General features: G+C 40.3%; 1 protein-coding gene across 1 annotated transcript in view; it reads right to left on the minus strand.

Annotated features, from left to right (window-relative positions):
* The window catches only part of ATP6V1H (ATPase H+ transporting V1 subunit H), a 47,403-nt gene extending 32,279 nt beyond the window's left edge, over nucleotides 1-15,124 (minus strand). Inside the window, exons 1-4 of the mRNA XM_064386268.1 lie at nucleotides 14,987-15,124; nucleotides 13,551-13,677; nucleotides 5,197-5,299; nucleotides 3,684-3,773 (exon numbers count right to left, since the gene is read on the minus strand). Coding sequence (XP_064242338.1) covers nucleotides 3,684-3,773; nucleotides 5,197-5,299; nucleotides 13,551-13,654 — 297 coding nt within the window. The 5' untranslated portion in view covers nucleotides 13,655-13,677; nucleotides 14,987-15,124. The remainder of the gene's footprint in view (nucleotides 1-3,683; nucleotides 3,774-5,196; nucleotides 5,300-13,550; nucleotides 13,678-14,986) is intronic.
* Between the last annotated feature and the right edge of the window lie 2,931 nt (nucleotides 15,125-18,055).

Consider the following 18,055-nt stretch of genomic DNA (forward strand, 5'->3'; position numbering starts at 1 on the left):
CACTGATGGGGAAGCTCAGATGTCACCAGTTAGCTGCCACTTATAACCCTGACAGTGATCCATTCTCTACGTGGCATGCATAAAAAAGCACCCAGAAATGTTCTCAACATTTGTTGTACAAACTACAAAATAAATAAAAGTAAGATCTCAGGAACATAGAGCCTTTGGTGAAAAGCTTTTATTCTGTGAGGGCTTGCTTGTTGAGAAATGGCAGCTTGATCAAATAAATCACTGTTCACATCTGAATGTGCTAAACAGCCTAGCTAAGATCAAAACTTACCAGATCAACAAGTTCAGTTTACAACATAACTAAGGAGGAGACAGACAAGTCTGGAAGCAGAAATGCTGAAATAATTTCAATATGCTGTCAGTCAGAAGACTTGTCTGGTTTGCTATTAAGGTGCAGGATCAAGACAGAAGGGAAGGAATGGAAAACTCCCCACAGCCCTGAAATATGTAGTGTTGCACCTTCCTAGGAAGATACCGACTACACTGATGAAAAGAAAATTCTGAAGCTCTCACATCAACAGTTGAATAATTTAGTAGCTGTCATTTCTGAAGAAGCATAATGAAGTTCAGGTGATACTGCTACCTGCACCAACTAAAGTGTAGGTTCTTAAAGATTTCATAAGTAAGAGACTGTGCAGTGTGACGAGGTCACTAATGCAAAGAAATTGTTTCAAGAATTTATCAGATGAACAGAGAGAAATGTTTCCTCAAGGATGGCAGTATGCTAGCACTCTCCACCTTCAGAAGTAAGCAGAATGGAGATATATGGTAAACACAACACTAATTTCATGTCTGCTAGCATTCAAAAGAAATCTTTCTTAGAAAGGTCATCAAATCACTAAGTAGAGCTTCTGGAACAATCCTAGAGATCCAAGTAAGCTTCTGGTGAGCTCAAAACACAATTGACATAATTTTTACCACTTCACAAGCAAAGCACAGAAAGATAATAGAAGCACCAGAGTCAGTGATTATCAGACAAAAGCTGAATACTGCTACCTGTGATAGTTTTTACAAGTTCCAGCTGTCAAAAGCAGCTTCAAATATTATTTGTTCATCTCATGAAACTGCAGCAAACATACTTTCTCAAGGCAAATTTTACTCAGCCAGGCCATGACAGGTTATGTACTTGAACAATTTCTTGCTTAAAATCCTTGAATATACTGAATTAAGATGATTCAGGCAAAGACTGGAGACTTCATATCCACCACAAGAAAAATGGGTCAAGACTATTTACATGAGCATGCACTGACAGGACCAGGGGAATGCTTCAAACTGGGAGTAGGTTTAGGTATTAGGGAAACATGGTGAGGCATTGGAACAGGTTGCACATAAAAGCTAGGGATCCTCCATCCCTGAAGGTCTTCAGGAACAGGCTGGATGGGTTTTTGAGCAACCTGGTCTAACTGAAGGTGTCCATAACCACAGCAAGGGGGCTGGAATCAGATATCTTCAAGGTACCCTTCTAACCCAAACCATTCTATGATACTGTGGATTCTTGTGTCTGGGCAGTCTGCAGAGACCCTGCCCTAAACTCACAGTCACACCATTATTGGCCAATCTGCTGCTTTCTGACAAGAATCTTACACCTTGAAAATGTGCCATAAGGCACCACTGGCTGTATGTTCCAACCCCTGAACATGACCAAAACAAAACAGAAGTGCTGTTTCAGCCTTGCAGAATGGAGATGTCACAGGTTAGGAAACTCTGAGATAATGCCATGTGGATGCCTTCACACAAGCCTTTTATGCCAACATCCCTGAATAATGCAATCACACACAGCATTGCAAAAGTCAGTACAGCCTTTAGGATACTGAAGCAGAATTTCTAAAGTGAAAAAGGCATTGAATTCCAAACAAAAGCAAATATGTAGTGTGCACCGATATCTCTATTCTGCTGTATCACTATAAAGCCATTACATTTAACATTAAGAACTCCAAACATGCCACTTCAGGGACAGGGTAAGGCCCAAAATACAGCCATGTCATAAAGTTAAGAGAAGCACATACATCTAGCCACTTATGACAGAAACACTAGAGCAAAACAGAGATTACTCAAAACTACTTTCTGTGACTACCTAGAACTATTCCATGTGTTCAAAAGTGGGCCAGTGAAAGCATTACCTGTGGGGTATTAATTCCACAGCAGAGGAGATATCATCAGCTATCATCATCTACTGTAGCTGAAGGCTATGTGCTAATGCCAAAGCACATTAGCAAAACAAGACCTACAAACATTCACAAGCTCTGAAAAAAGGCAAGCAAAATAATGATGGCCACTGATGCACAGAAAGCAAGACCCATTCCTCACAAAAGCAGCCATAATAAACAGAGTTCTCACAGTGGACCAAGGTTTGTCATCCAATGTGTAAACCAAAATAAGGTATTCCCAACCCAGTGTCCTAATCAAAGAATGACACTGAAGATCATTTTTGTCTTCTCTGCAAAGTTTGTGTCACACTCAAAAAAAAGTAAAATTAAATGAGAAAAAGTGACCAAGCTACAGATAAGTAAACTGCTGACACCATCACTAGCTTTATCCTATTAGCCCAGAAGTCAGGGCACTCACTTAGGGCTCTATTGTGCAGACACAAGAAAGAACACCATGATCTCCATTTTATACAAACTGTGGAGAGGTTCACACTTTTCAACTTGCCTGTTGAAATACTGAATACTCACAGCTGGAATTAGAACTCACATGGTTCACGTCCTATGGCAATAACCAAATAGCACTAAACACATTTCACTGAAACACTGGATCAAATATATCATAAAACAGAAGAGAAACTACCAAACACAGATAGTTTATGCGAATACTAGGAAAAAACCTCACATAACTCAACCCATCTTTTTACATCACTCCAAATGCCTTCTCGTAGCCAACTTCAGAGCAAGGAAACATAAAAGCAGGATTATCTGGCTGAGCAAAGCCTCTTCTTGAGTCATCCCAATCAGCTCAACAGTCTGAGACCAAGTTTAATAGTCTACTCTTATAAGGCATTGCTGTCCACAGCTACAAAGAGCTGTATGTTACACTGAACTAAAAGTTCCTCATTTACAATTAAACCATGCAAAATTTCAGAATATGCTGTCCCAAACAACTTATGTTGGAAATCTGAAGCTGCAGAAACTACACCTTCTTGCTGAGGGTGGCCAAATGAACACTTTCAAAGGAAAAGCTTCAACAACTTCATATCCTCCCTATACCACAGGAAAGGGCTGAGGACACAACTCCCAGAATTTTAGAATTGTTTAAGTTGGGAAAGACCTTTAAGATCACCAAATCCAACCATTAATCTAACACTGACAAGTTTACCACAACATATGTCGATATATCAAATGTCAAAAGTATTTAGAATAAAATTCTGCAAATTAAGATCACATAAAATAAAACCACTATGCAACACTACCCTTAACAACCAAGTTTTGAATTAAACATAGTTGAGAACCAACAGACAAGCATAAAAGTTTGTTTTATTTGCAGAATTTTAACATATTACAAGCTAAATTACCCTTATAACTTTAGGTCTAACATTTAATCTCTGAAGACAGGATCTGAAAATTTAACAGAGTATTTTTAACACAGTATGACAAACACCTGGAAATACATGAGTTACACTAAGGAAACATTCAAGCATGCATTTAAAGACTTCAAAATAATACAGATTATTGACCTACTTGCAGCATATCATCAACCATAGTCAGAATGTACTGAACAGTCTGTTCCTTGGAGATATGAGTCATCAAGTTTATAAATGTTTTAGCACACTAGAAAAATAAAAGAGACATTAAAATTAATATTACCAATTGTCTTTGTTCCTTTTGATAACATAAAACAGGATCTTATTAATTCACAGTTAAGTCTTATATAAGTATTGAGCATCCCCACATCTTATTCAATTGCAGGAAGATATGAATACATTTAACATTATCTCACAAAGAAAATTTTCTGTCACATTGGCTGCTACCCTTTACAAATTGTTTTAAGGCTTTCAAATTAAATAAGTACTTGCCAGTGAAAGTCACCAATATGCTTAGTTGCAAGTCAAATTAGAAAAGTCTCCCTCAATACCACATTTTTTATCGTAGTGTGATCAAGTAAACTGACAGAACAGCAGCTAAGAGTACAAAAAAAGTTTCAGCAATTTGAATGGAGGGAGGAAGACAGGTAACTCCCCTGTCCACTTACTATATACACTGTAGAAAAATCTTTCTTCATCTTTGAAGAATGTTACAATTTCAGCAACAGGCTGAAATAATTACACTACTTTTTGCACTTCCTCCTCCCCCATCACCAAATTCAGAAAAGAAAATTGAAACAGAAAGAAAACAGCAACAGAAAGAAAACTGAATGTTGAACTGCTACATTGTAATTATGTAGTGACATATTAGGTACACCACATATGTTTTACTATGCAAACTATGATCCATGAGATAACAGTAACACACCACAATTTGGAAAGAAGAGAAATACAAAACCAAAACAAACAGCCTAAAATTAAAGTAGAAAACATGGCCATAAATGTTTGTGTGTTGAAAGCATCTATTCTTCACCTTCCTCCCTGCCTCTCCCAATCCTCTTGATGTCTGCATTCTGGACTAGAACCTCAGGCTGAAATTCTACTGATTCAAATATTATCAAAGTGTCTTTGGGCATCCTGCCTGGTCTCCAAAGGGCAAAGGGCCGATTCAGTCCTGAATCAGCTCTGTCCAATGCAAAGGTCTCATATCTTACCATGCCTAAATTGACACAAGACACCCATGTCTAACTGAATCCACCTTAGCAGCCAATGGACTCCATGCTGTAACTAAATTATAATTGCTTAGCTAACTAAGCAGCAATCTTACTGGTAGCAGCTGTCATCAGTAAACTATAAAGAAAAAAAAAGAAAAAATAGAAGAGACTCAAGTACAAGTGTGCATGATTAAGTTAACTGGGCTGAGGGAAGACTTCAGCTAGTTTGTCCTACAACAGAGTCAAAGGCAGATGATATTTAACAATTATTAGGTTTTAAAAATAATGAAATAACATCCAACCCAAATCTAAGGAAAAATAAAAGAATCATGACAGCAAGCTTTATACTTATTCCAGAACATCTTAACTGCATGTATGCAGTCAACAACAATAAAATAAGAGTATATATGAATATTTCCTTCCTCCCCAAAAGAGACTTCATTAAAAGAAAGTTACTTGATTGCCTTCTGTTTGCAACAACTCCTGTTTTTCTTCTGGATTTCTTTTCTGTTCAAATCTCTGAATAAATTCACAGTCTTCACCTGAAATCATCTGACCTCTGAAAAACAAAACATTAAACCGTAAGTAACATGAACAGTAAGTTGGAAATAACTGTACTGGGTTCACATGGCAAGGTTTTGTTAGGAGGGGACTGCGTGGGTGGCTCCTATGAGAAGACACCCAGAAGTGGCCCCCTGTCAGATGGAGCCAGTTCCAGCTAGCTCCAGGACAGATTCACCACTAACCAAACCTGAGCTACTCAGTAACAACAGTAGCACCTCTGTGATAACATATTTAAGGAGTAAAAACTGCTGTGCAACAGCAGCCTTGAGACAGGACTGAGAACATGTGGAAGAAACAACTCTGCCGACTGCCAGAGCAGTGCACAAGGAGGGGGAGGAGGTGATCCACATGCCAGAGCACAGATTCCCCTGCAGCCTGTGGTGAGGCAGCTGTCCCCCTGCAGCCCATGGAGGTCCTAGCTGGAGCAGAGATCCTCTGGCAGCCCATGGAGAACACCCATTCAGGAGCAGGCCAACACGCCTTACAGCAAACTGCAGTCCATGCAGGTTTTCTTGCAGGACCTGTGACCTCAAGGGCCTGGAGCAATACATCCTTGGAAGACTGGAATCTGCAGAAAGTATTCATGCTGGATGAGTTTGTGAATGACCATAACTCATGAGTGGCACACCTCAGAATGGAGCAGGGGAAGAGTGTAAGAAGAAAGGAGCAGCAGAGATTGAGTGCTATGAAATGGCCACAGCCTCCATACTCCACTCCCCTACACCACCCAAAGCAAAGAGGCAGAGAAGCTGAAGCCAAGTTGAGCCTGAGAAGAAGGGAGGGGGTAGGAGGTGGTTCTTAGATTTTTTTTCCTATTTTTCATTAACCTACTCAATTTAATCAGCAATAAATTAATTTAATTTCACCAAGCAGAGCCTGTTTTGCCCATGATACTAAGTGGTCAGTGATCTCCCTGTCCTTACACCTCAACCCCAGAGCTTTCTGTCACATTTTTTCCCCTGTTCTTTTGATGGAGCAAGTGTGTCCTGTCCTGATGGACACCTAATGACCTGTCAATGTCAACCCACCATACAAACCTTGTTTCCTTCATCTTGAGCTATCATAGAATCATAAAATGCTTTGGTTTGGAAGCAACCTTGAAGAGCCAAATCCAACCTGGCCCTGAACACTTCCAAGGATGAAGCAGCCACAACTCTCTGGGCAACCCGTTCCACTGCCTCACCAGTCTTACAGTTAAAAATTTCTTCTTAACATCTAATCTAAACCTGCCCTGTTTCAGTTTAAAACCATTGCCCACTGTTCTGTCACTATATGCCTGTACAAAAAGTCTCTCTCCCTCCTTTTCATAAGCCCGGTTTAGGTACTGGAAAGTCTCCCCAAAGCCTTCTCTTCTCCAGGCTAAACAACTCCAACTCTCTCAGCCTGTTTTTGCAGATGTGCTCCAGCCCTCTGACCATCTTGGTGGTCCTGCTCCAACAGGTCCAAATTTTTGTTGTGATGAGGATCCCAGAGCTGGATGCAGCATTTCAGGCAGGGTCTTACAAGGGCAGAGTAGAGGGGATATAGTATCAATCATATACCAATGCTGTAGCCCACAAAAAATGTACTGGGCTCCTTCCTGAAAAGGGTCTCATGTAAAAAAATTTAAAACTAATGGTGGAATAATCTCCCAAAAGTCTTAGCTATGCATCACCTCTGAAAAGCATTCTCTAAATAATTTTCAAACTTCCAGGGGCTGAATGCAATGTCAGTGATAAGAACTGAATTACACACAAGCTAGCATGTTATGCCAAAATGATAATACATAACATGAATAACAGTCTACTCCAACCAAGAAATAAGTGCTGAAAAACAAAATTCATCATTACTGAAGAAAATTGTAAGGAGAACAGAGATCATGGTTCCTAATTTATTTTTAGCTTTCACTAATCACATCTTGAGTTTAAAAACTGATATGCCTGCAAGTTCATCCAAACACATAGCAAGGGGGCTTGATGTAGTGAACTGTTGTGGACACCTATAAGTGAACAGATGTCTACTTAATCTTCTCTTCAACTTAATATTCAAGTGGTTACTGCCACCATCAGTGCTATTTCAGAAAGCTGTAGACTCAGTTGAAGAGTCAGACTTGCAGAACACAACTGGGGCTTTTTATAATACAAAACTTCACATCACAAGAAATAAAAAACTTGTCAAAATAGTACAGTCAGGTACTCTTCAGGTAAGAAAAGTGATTTTAAATCAAGTAGTCCTAAAAATATCTAAGATTTTAATAGGTGACTAGCTTTACTAGGTAATACCAGGAGGGCTTCAGGAAAGAAGAAAATCATGCACAGTCACAGGGGATGAAAGCATCAGACATTCCTGCTTCATTTATTTCCAAGACTCATCTCCTCTTAATATTTCCACTGAATGAAACGCCTCTTCCACTTTGCAAAGCTACATAGCATGGGCTCTTCATCCATCTTTTCCATATTCAAGGTCAGTTTCAAATCTTCCATGACTAGAGATTACACCAAAATCATTGTAAACTTTGCAGGAAGTGCTCACTTATTGTTTTTACCCAACTGGCTTCCCTGGATTCTTGAAATAGAAAAGTAAGACCTATAATGTGTTCTTTTCTTTCCTCTTAACTTAAATCATTACGTCTTGAGTATGGTCTCATCACAGAGCCATCTTTTAGCTATTTACTATTCAAGCAGAGAACATAAGCAGTCCAGTAGCCACGCATGCCACTCTTGTATTCCAGCTGCTTTGTTACAGATATCCTCACATGCACTGAGGAAAGACAATTAAGATTTACTAGAAGGAAGATTCATAAAGCCAGTGGTAGGGTAGTCCTTGCCCATCTTCTGCAAAAACTTAAATAATTATAGATGAATCATATGTGATTGGCCAATGACGACCATGCTGCCACCATGCCTTTTAGACTGACCTACGTTCTTGCTTGCCTATTAAGGGTGGATTAAAATAGTTATGGGAAGAGGCAGACAATTCATCAGCCACTAATACTGAATTTCAAGACCCATAACTAGCCTCTTTTGTTTCAAATGCTGTACAAGCCAGGGAATCATGGATCATACAGATACAAAAGTAACCAGATAAGCTGCTTGTTTATAAGATTACCATTTACAAAACACTTCAAATATGACCTAAGATGAACCCTTAATTTTCAGCTTTAATGTTGGAGAAAGCCTCAGCCCATGAAGAGAGATACTTCTTCAGTCAAGCTATTAGAAGAGGTCTGCCAACTGCAAAGAAAAAAAAGCTTTTAAGGTTTTGCTTTTATCCTACATTAGGCCACAGGAAAAAAAAAAAGAAAAAAAATACGTGGGGATTGATATTGCCGTGAGGAAAAAAAAGACATTAAAGTTTATTCTTTATCACTTTGTTAGCACCATTCAAAAATACATCTTCCAACCTATACAAAACAAGAGGTCTGACAGCTTTTTAACCAAGCTATTAATATTTATCAAGGAACTCATACATCTGATTAATAGTTTTAGTAATTTCAAATGCATCTCTTCCCATTCATCTCATTTTAAAAACTGAAATGACTGATTATACATAAACCTTAAAGAGTGGGGGGAAGGGGGGGCGTTAAGAAAAACCAACCAAAAATCATGAGAAAGTGCAGAACAGCCTCAGACAGCTGATACTGAGTCCCATGATGCTATTACACATTTTCCTCACCCCCTCTTCAAAGCAACAGAAATCACTCAGCACCTTTTAGCAAACAAGCAACCAAAGCCTCCCTCCATCCCTCTTCCTAGCAGGCATTTAACTTATTTTCCAGGATGTATCTACAGTCTTGTGCCAAGATAGAAGTCACTTTGAGCTTCAGCTGTGTCCTGGTTTCAGCTGGGATAGTTAATATTCTTCCCAGTAGCTGGTACAGTTCTGTGTTGCAGATCTAGTATGAATCCTTTAACTTTTTTTATTATTTTTTTCCTCTTCCTTTTCTGTTCTATTAAAGTTTCTTTACCTCAACATGTGAATTACCCCTTTTTTTTTCCTCCCTGTCCGAGTACATCAGGTTTAGGCCAAGAGCCCTGTAAGCACCTTTCAAAGCTCTGTTCCTGGGACACCAAGAGCTGCCTTTGAGAGGACTTGCTAGAGGAGACAAAACTGAAATTCAAGGATTCAGAAAGCATGAATTTACAAGACCACCATTTTTAAATCCATCTGATCGCTCAACATGACTCAAAATCTTGTGATTCCTTCTTTAATTGTGCAATTCCTCCATCAACTTCTTCCCTTTTTTTTTTTTGTTTGAATGATTTAGCAAAAGACACTCTGGAGGTTAGGGTATTTTTTTTTTGGTTTTTACTTTGTTTTGGGTCTTTAATATAAAAAAATTGACTCTATACACAGCAAATATGAAGCTCATATAATGCCATCATATCAAGGCATAATTTCTTTTATCTATGTATCTACAGTACTTTGCATGTACCTAGAGACACCAAATTTATCCAACTGCTCAACAGTTTTAGCACTACAAAATTAAAACAGTAAAACAGACTGAATGTACTGTACAAGACTCAACCAGATTTGAGGGGAAAAAAAACACAAAAAAAAAAAACCAGAAGAAAACCCCCCACATTCTACAAATTAGGAAACATCTATATTTCCTCCAAGACAAGACTGACTTTTAAAGTCTGAGATATTTAACCTGCTTTAGAAGGTTCTTCCACCGTCAGGAAAATAGAAAAGATATTTTAGCATCAGAATTCACAAACATGCATGTGAAGTATTTGAAAACACACAGGAAACTATGTACAAATTAGCCATCAAGTATCTCATCTGATTAAATATAAAGTATTGTCAAACGTAATGTATCTAGAATACCTACAGTGCAGTAAACTCAAGCTAAACTCTGAAACATGTTCCATTTTCCACAGAACTCATTTACTACCCTAAGAAAGCAAACCCAAACCTGCTTCAACCAAGCCAACACACCCTCCCCTGGCATTCTGACACTCTGAGGCAAATGCTGGAAGCAGCCACACAGAGCAAAACAGCAAATGCCTTTTTAACTCAAGGAGGGCACCCACACCTCTGAACTGCAACCAGCAAGTTGCAAAGATCCAAAGGCAGCAAAGAACTAATGGCTTCCACAGGCAGACCTACACATCACTCCACTGTTATAAGCTTTGTTACTTTCTTCTCCCTCAGACACAGACCCCTGCTGGAACCCAACATAAAGAAAGGATACATTTTAGCACCAGAAAACAAATTTTCTTCTTCTACCGCCTAATTTTATAAGGAGCAGGGAACACACAAGCAAGCTGGTAACACAGACAATTGCCATATCTAACAGTATACAGAAAAAACATCAAAAGTCAGCACTTGTGTGTTACTGTAGTTTGATATTTAGTTTACAGTTACAACTTTCAGAGATGGAATAAACACTATGTCAGTTAATCTTTAGCTTGAACTGACTCTACAAGAAAAGTCAGGCTACTGAAGTCTGACCAGCTACAAGTAAGCCATTTTACTTTTGCACTGAAGAACAGAGAGAGGAAAAAAGAACTTCAGAATGCCCTTCTGTGTGACCCTGAGCCCAATGCTGCTGCAAGTGATGCAATCTTTAAAGCACCTCTATACACATACACCTGCCACAGGCAGAGGAGGAAAAACACTTAATCAGAATTTCTTGTGAAATTCTTTGACTTCAGCTAAGTACTATCTACAGTTTCTTCAACTACATAAATACTGCCTCTAGTTTAAGAAGCAAAAATCATGTCACCTGAGTTGATGTGTAAACTTACGGAAAACAAAAATATTTCCTTTAATTTAAAAATATCTGATGAGATGAAGTAAACCCTTCACATATATTTATATGCAAGTTTACCACAGCAAGTGCACAGATAATCAGAACAAGGATCTCAAAAGAAACTGTCCTTTCAAGCACCCCATTTTCCTTCCCCACAAACCAGACCAAAACAAACCACTCTGACCTGCCTCTAACAGATGCATCAAAGAAAGTATTTTCCACTCATTTAATAATGTGTTTCATTCCAGAAATGAATTAATATAACTGCACTGACTGACTTTCCAAGAAATCCCTTAAAGCTCAGCCTCCAAGACACACATCCAAACCTGTCCATTGCAAAAAAGGACATGTCCAAATCAAGGTATGACCTCATTTCCTTTGGAAGCACCAAAAGTTCAGCTGATGTTTTTCAGTAACTCATTATAAGGAAATTCCTCAGCCAAAGAAGTAGTTATCTTCAAGAAGCTTCACAATCCCTCTGGCACCATTTAAGTCAATCCCTGAAGCCAACTTAGCCAGACAGGCAGGCTCTTATCAGTAAATATGAGACACAAAAATTACATTTATTTCAGAGCAATAATAAAGAGAACACACAGTTATTGACACACAAAAAAAAAACAACCATCAAAAAGCCTCACTCATCCTCTCACAGGATCACATACAATAGCCACATGCACTACAATAGCCTCCAAAACCTAGCTAATCCAAGGAGAGGAAATAGCTAGCTTATTCTTCCTTCAAAGATTCCAGAACAAAACCAAGTCAAATTCTACAGGTAAAATCCAAAAAAGAACCCTGCCCTCTGGTCAAAAGAAGTTGTACAAAAATTTGCTGCCAGATTTACAAACAAAACTCCCCGTTTCACACACTGCACCAGAGAAAGAGAATTCCAAGAATGAATGAAAATTATTAACAGCAGACCACATAGTCAAACAAATAATACCACATAAATTCAACTCCTTGTCAAATAGAACCAACCCCTATACCAACAAAAGTAACAGATTTTTCTTACCAGCCCTATAGAAACACCAGAGAAGCAGTGAAAAAGTCTCATATTCATTTCCATGAACAGTGAACAACTGTACTCCCACTTTCATCCCAAGTAGCTGCAATCCAGCTGTTCACTGCCACTAAGACAGCACAGGAACAGCTGTTCAGGTATCCTTGGGACACACCTCCTATCAGACAGATAAAAGGCCACACAGTAATAGCAAAAGCCATTTAGATTGTTTGAAAAGTGCTTGGGAGCTGCCACTGTCAGGTTACCACCCCAACCTTTCTCTTTTGCCTGCAAAGCCACTGAGTACCACCCTCAACCAGGAACTGATCCATCTTAAGAACAGCCTAGCAAAAAAAAAAAAAAAGTTCTCAGAAGATCAGTTTCTTTATACACACTTATCTTGCAGATATACAATCACATAGAGAATAATGGATTCTTGGGAATTCAATGAATGGAATAAGCAAGTCTGAAACACACAGGGCAGGGCAAAGAAGCTAGTCTTTCACTGGGTTAGCATTTCTCAGCTTACATGTGTACAGTTTTGCAAGGTTATTTAATATATGACATATAAATATGTACCACAGCAATCTGAAAAAAACCCCTATTTTTTAAAGTGGTACAATGTTGATAATCACAAAGCATCATCAGTATGGTTTGTACCTCTATAATCATGAATATTTCTTCCACTTTAGTTACAAAGCAAAAAACTATAAAGCAATTTGCTATTACAAACAGTAATTTACACTTTGTCAGTATTTCTCATACCCACCTGTCACAAGGAACAGGCTGCAAGAATGTTTCATTTCACTTCAGAGTACAGAGGACTAGTGAAAGTCTGTTTCTTCTCCCTATTTCCTACCTCACCCATAAAACTTTTCCTCAGCTTGTCTCTCCATCCTCTCAGGACAATACTTCTCTTGCTTCTCCTAGTGCCATCACATCCATGCAAAAGGAAGCTCTGAGCTTGCCTGGAACAGCAGCACAGCTCTCCCCAGACTGAAGTATTTGTTTCAGCCTACTCCCCAATTTACTTGTTCAAGTTGTCCTCTAGAATTAATGTTCATTTACTTCAGGTACAGCTTATTTTCCTGGACTACCACTCCAGTTTTGCTAGAACAGTTTGTATTCCCACAAAAAGCACTTCAGCAATAGACATACTGTGCCTACACTTGAGACTGTGAACTCTAACTAATTACTTTAATCCAGCAGTCACCCAATAAGGCTGAAATTGAGACTGGTGTTTGAATTGTCAGGAAAAAAAGTTTAACCACACGTGTGCAAACCCACACTATTTGCTATTACAGCATTCAGCTGATACAAGCAGAGTTCCCCTTCTGATAATAAGTCACAAGAAAATTTTCCACAGCCACTTCCATTTAATGTAGACTTTTTCCAACTACTTCCATGCAGACAGAACATTCTTCACTGCAACATAATGCTCCACTGTAGCCTAAATCTCAAGAAGTCTAACACTTAAAGGGGGAAAGGATGTGGAATTTTGTTACTTACTGGAGATACGACTGCCAGTTTACTTTGTTTGCCCGAACTTCAGCAGCTTTGGCAGCAATGATGTTTGTTGGGACAGCAGCATCCACAGCACCTCGGATATCCATCTTGACTGATAATTAAAATGTACCTAGAAATGCAAATCAGATTTGAGACCTCTTATTAAACAGCAAAGTATTTGTCCAATATTTTAAAGAAATGAAAAGAAAAACCTGTTTCCAGGTGCCCCATTCCATAACACTGTACTAGTTAGTTTCTGAAAAAATCCAAATTTTATAAAGTATTTAAAATGTGGCTTATTGGAAGCAAACAAAAATAAGCCATACCTACACACTCAACTGTAGCCAATCAAAAGTTTACTAAAATAAAAGACACAGACCATTACTAAAAAACTCCCGGTCTTGTGAATCCTTAAGCAATTAAGTTACTTGAATTAAGGTGGCTCTTCTGCAGTATCCAAGCAGCCCTACAGATAAGAGACCCTGTCTTTTTTCCAAATCTTCTTTCCAGGGTTAAAATTCAGTGCATGTCCTCCCCACCCTCACACATTAGGACTGATTTACTTCAGATATTTGTCTAAGTGCATTTAGATATTAGAAACATGCAAACACCAACTTCGGGGAGGGAAAAAAACCCAAAAAATATAAATTAAAATCATGCTACACAAACTTAACAAGAAAATCAGGATCGTTAGTGTACAGAAAGCAAACTGAAAAATAAATACGAACTTTATCAGGATACAGCACATTACCACAGATAGTGACCTTCACCACTTCTTTCCCCGTCCTTTATGGTTTAAATCTCCACCTGACTTTGATGCCAAAACAAGAAGTGTGTTGGCAGAGACTCCAGATCCAGCTGGAGCTGGAATTCCTTACAAGCTGAACCGTACCCAGCCTCTCCACACAGCCTGTTTCTGGACTGTTCTGGCCCCCCTTACAGACCAAGCAAGAGCAAACTGGCACATTCAGGCCTATCCCTCCCGAGCACACCCTGCCTTTATGACTGAATGAAAATACGATTCTAACAAAATAAAGCAAAATATCAGGAACTATCCTGGGCAAACAGAGGAGGACAAATTCCCTCCCTTTGAAACCACTTCTACGGGCAGACAGGCACACAGGCGGCACCGCTGTGTCCTTCAATGGCCGCTGAAGGTTCCCAGGCTCTCTGAGCCGCCCGGAGCCACTAAACCCTGCCCGGGGGCACAGTCGCTACCAGCGGTTTCAGGAGCTGCAGTTGAGCCGCGGAAGCAGAGCGGGACAGGGACAGCCCAGGCACGGTCCTGCCGCTCCCTGCCCAGCTCACCGGCTCCCGAGGGCCCGGCCGAGCCCCGGCCCCGCGGCAGCCGCGGAGCCCTGCGCACCCCGGGCCCGCCAGCGGCGGCACGGCCCGACCCCGGCACCGCCGCGCCACGGCCCGGCGCAGCTCCCACTCACCGCAGAGGCGTTCCGGCGGCGGAGGCCGTGCAGAGCCGGAGGGAAGGAAGCAGGGAAGGAGGGAGGGAAGGAGGGAAGCAGGGAGGGAAGCAGAGCGGGAGGAGGCCGCGGGCGGCCCGGGCAGAGCGCGCACCCGCCGGCCCCGGCGCTGCCGCCGTCATGTGACGCCGCTCACGTGACCGCGACGGCGGCCTGCGAGGGACAGCCCACCCCGCCCGCGCATGCGCGCAGTCAGGGTTCTGACTGCGCGTGTTTAGCGCACATAAATATGAATGTGTGGGCTTGTGTGTATCTGCACATGTCATATAGCCATAGGATGGGTTGGAAGGGACCTTCCAGATAATCTGATTCCAACGCCCCTGCCATGAATGCAGCCCAGGCCTGGTTGGCTTTCTGGGCTGTGAGGGCGCATTGCCGGGTCATGTTGAGCTTCGTGTCAGCCCCAAGTCCTCAGAGCTGCCCTCAGTCCGTTCTCTGCCCAGCCTCTGTTTGCGTCTGGGGTTGCCCTGACCCACACACATTACCTGTGTATACGTGTACTCTGAAAAATGTGTATTTTATGATTGGCTTTTCGCAAGTATTAAAATTAATATTGTATTATGCTAGAAAGTTATGCTATATTAATTTTCTTAAGTAGTGTATTAAATATAGTTTTAGGTTATAACATAATGTTAAAATAGAAACTATGCTATGCAAGATATTTGTTTAAGAAAGGACTCGCACCAGATAGGAGCCACAGGACACCTAAATCTTTCAGAGAAAGGGAATTTATTGCTCCCTTATCAGCAGAAAACTAACTTCTTCCCACCTCGCTCAGACTGGAAGATGGCATAAGGATTAAGAGGAAGAAGTTGACAGTGACCAGACAGAATCCTGTGTTTGAATGGAATTTATGCATCATGTATGAGATGTATGAATATGCAACAGGCGATTGTTTTAAGGGTTAATCCTCTGTTAACAGGTGTCCTTTTTCGGGCTTGTGTTGCCCAGAAAAAGGTACCCGGACGTCCGTATCTCTTTGTATTTAATGTGTCATATTGTCCTAATCTCAAATGTTCAAATTTTATTATTCTAATTATATTACTATTTTTATAACCATTTTATTACTATTAAACTTTTAAAATTTCAAAAACAAGTGATTGGTGTTTTTCACATGTATGATCTTTTACAGGGGATCTAATCCCTGGCTGGGAGGACAGGATGAAGCGTGTCCCCACAGGGGCCCACCTGTGCTGCAGAAAGGGCTCAGCTTTTCCTGAGACAGCAAGAGTCTGGCTGGGAATAACACTTGAAACTAAAGGCCCAATGTGGAAGCCCAGGGCACCAGGAATATTTCTCTCTCTGCTCTGGGGTGCCATGACCCTGACCAGCACTGACTGTGACCCTCATTCATGGAGAACGTGTCCTAGACATACTAGAATCCCCTAAAGTGTGAAATAGATTATAGAGAGTAGTGTAGGTGTATCACTTGGTGAGAAATTTAGGTTTTGGGATTTTCAGTATGTTGTGAATGGAAGCAAGATCGAGAGCACAGGGTATCATCCTGGGTTTCTTCTTCATGCTTCTTCTTCCTTCTTCTTCGTGGGTTTGGGTGATGTTTTGTAATTGGGCAGAAAAGTCCTCATTGCGGGTCCTTTGGGATCAGTTATTGGGTTAAAAGGGAAAATAATCTAGGTGTCAGTTCTTAATTAGATAGTTTAGTCTTAAAAGACCTTGTAACAAGAGATAGTTAGCCATTTTGTGTCTTCTAATGAAAAGCTGCCAAACTCAGAGTAGTGAGACTGTTTTACTGATAAGAAATAATAAACATATGAGTCTGAACATGAACTACCTTCTCAAGTGCCTTCAGTACAGCTAGAGAAACCAAAAACTGAAACCCCCACAGCCCAAGTGTTTCAGAAGCTATGGGCTTAAACTTTTATGTTTCTGAGAAGAAAAAAATCTCAGTGCATTTATTTGCTGAGTGAGGTTTTCCAGCCATACCGTGGTGAAGCTCGTAGACATACCACTCCTGGCCAGAAATGATCCCAAACAGTCATATCTGCTAACAGACAACAAGAAAACAAAAATAATCAGTTTTTTTTTTTGTGTGAGGAGATCAAGACAGCCAATGTAGAGCTGGCTTAGAGCTGGTCTACTGCTAACTTAATTTTTCTAGGGTCTCTGTATTTTCCATTTAGAGGATACACTTTAAATTATGCCTAGCCAGTATCTCAGTATTTAGGGGGAGGGGGAGGGGGAGGGAGGTTGACTTCAGGACAGTTGTCACTGTGCCACTGATTTATGCTTCTTCCATAGAATTTTTCTTTTAAAATGGGTCTTCCTTCATACCATAAAAAGAAAAAACCGTGTTGGTTTCTTCAAAACACAAGCGTAAATCCCAGAACTGCTGTTACAGTCCAAGTAACAGCATTTGCATGTCTTTATGCTGAAAGCTCCCTAAGCCCTGTGCACACTCTGTGTCATCAAGTCTGTAATAAATACATGCATTAATGTCATTCTGTGGATTACCAAACATGTGGGACTTGGAGATTTAATCTAACAAATTTGTGTTCTTGCACATTGCTTACTCACAGTGATAAGAAATCTGGCACAGCTCCTGATCTCTAGCATAGAAATCTCCACACCATTTTGAAAAATCTGTTACTTTGATAGTTTATTTGAATCTGATGTTTGCTTCAGAGCTGAGAGTTAGAATTCGTCCTTATTTTAACCAGTTCCTCTTTTAAAAGAGTGTTTGTAACTTCAGTCCTGTGGCATTCAGTATTTCCTGCTTCTGCTCTGCCTGTTTGTGGCATGTCTCACTTGCCACTCCTTTTGTGCCTAGCATCGGGCCTCTGGAATAAACATATTCACCTTTTCCACAGTGGTTTCAAAGCACATTACTGATGATGGTACATATGGCTCTACCCATTTTATAGAGAAACAGAAGCCAAAGGTCTTGCAAGATAAACAGAACAAGGCTTGAAGCTTTTAAAATGCAACTTGCTTAATGAGGGCATGTGCTGGTGTTGTCTGGGATTGAATTTGTTTTCTTTACAGTGACTAGCATGAGGCTATGATTTGATT

Source organism: Passer domesticus, chromosome 1, assembly GCF_036417665.1.
Source record: "Passer domesticus isolate bPasDom1 chromosome 1, bPasDom1.hap1, whole genome shotgun sequence".
Lineage (NCBI taxonomy): Eukaryota > Metazoa > Chordata > Aves > Passeriformes > Passeridae > Passer > Passer domesticus.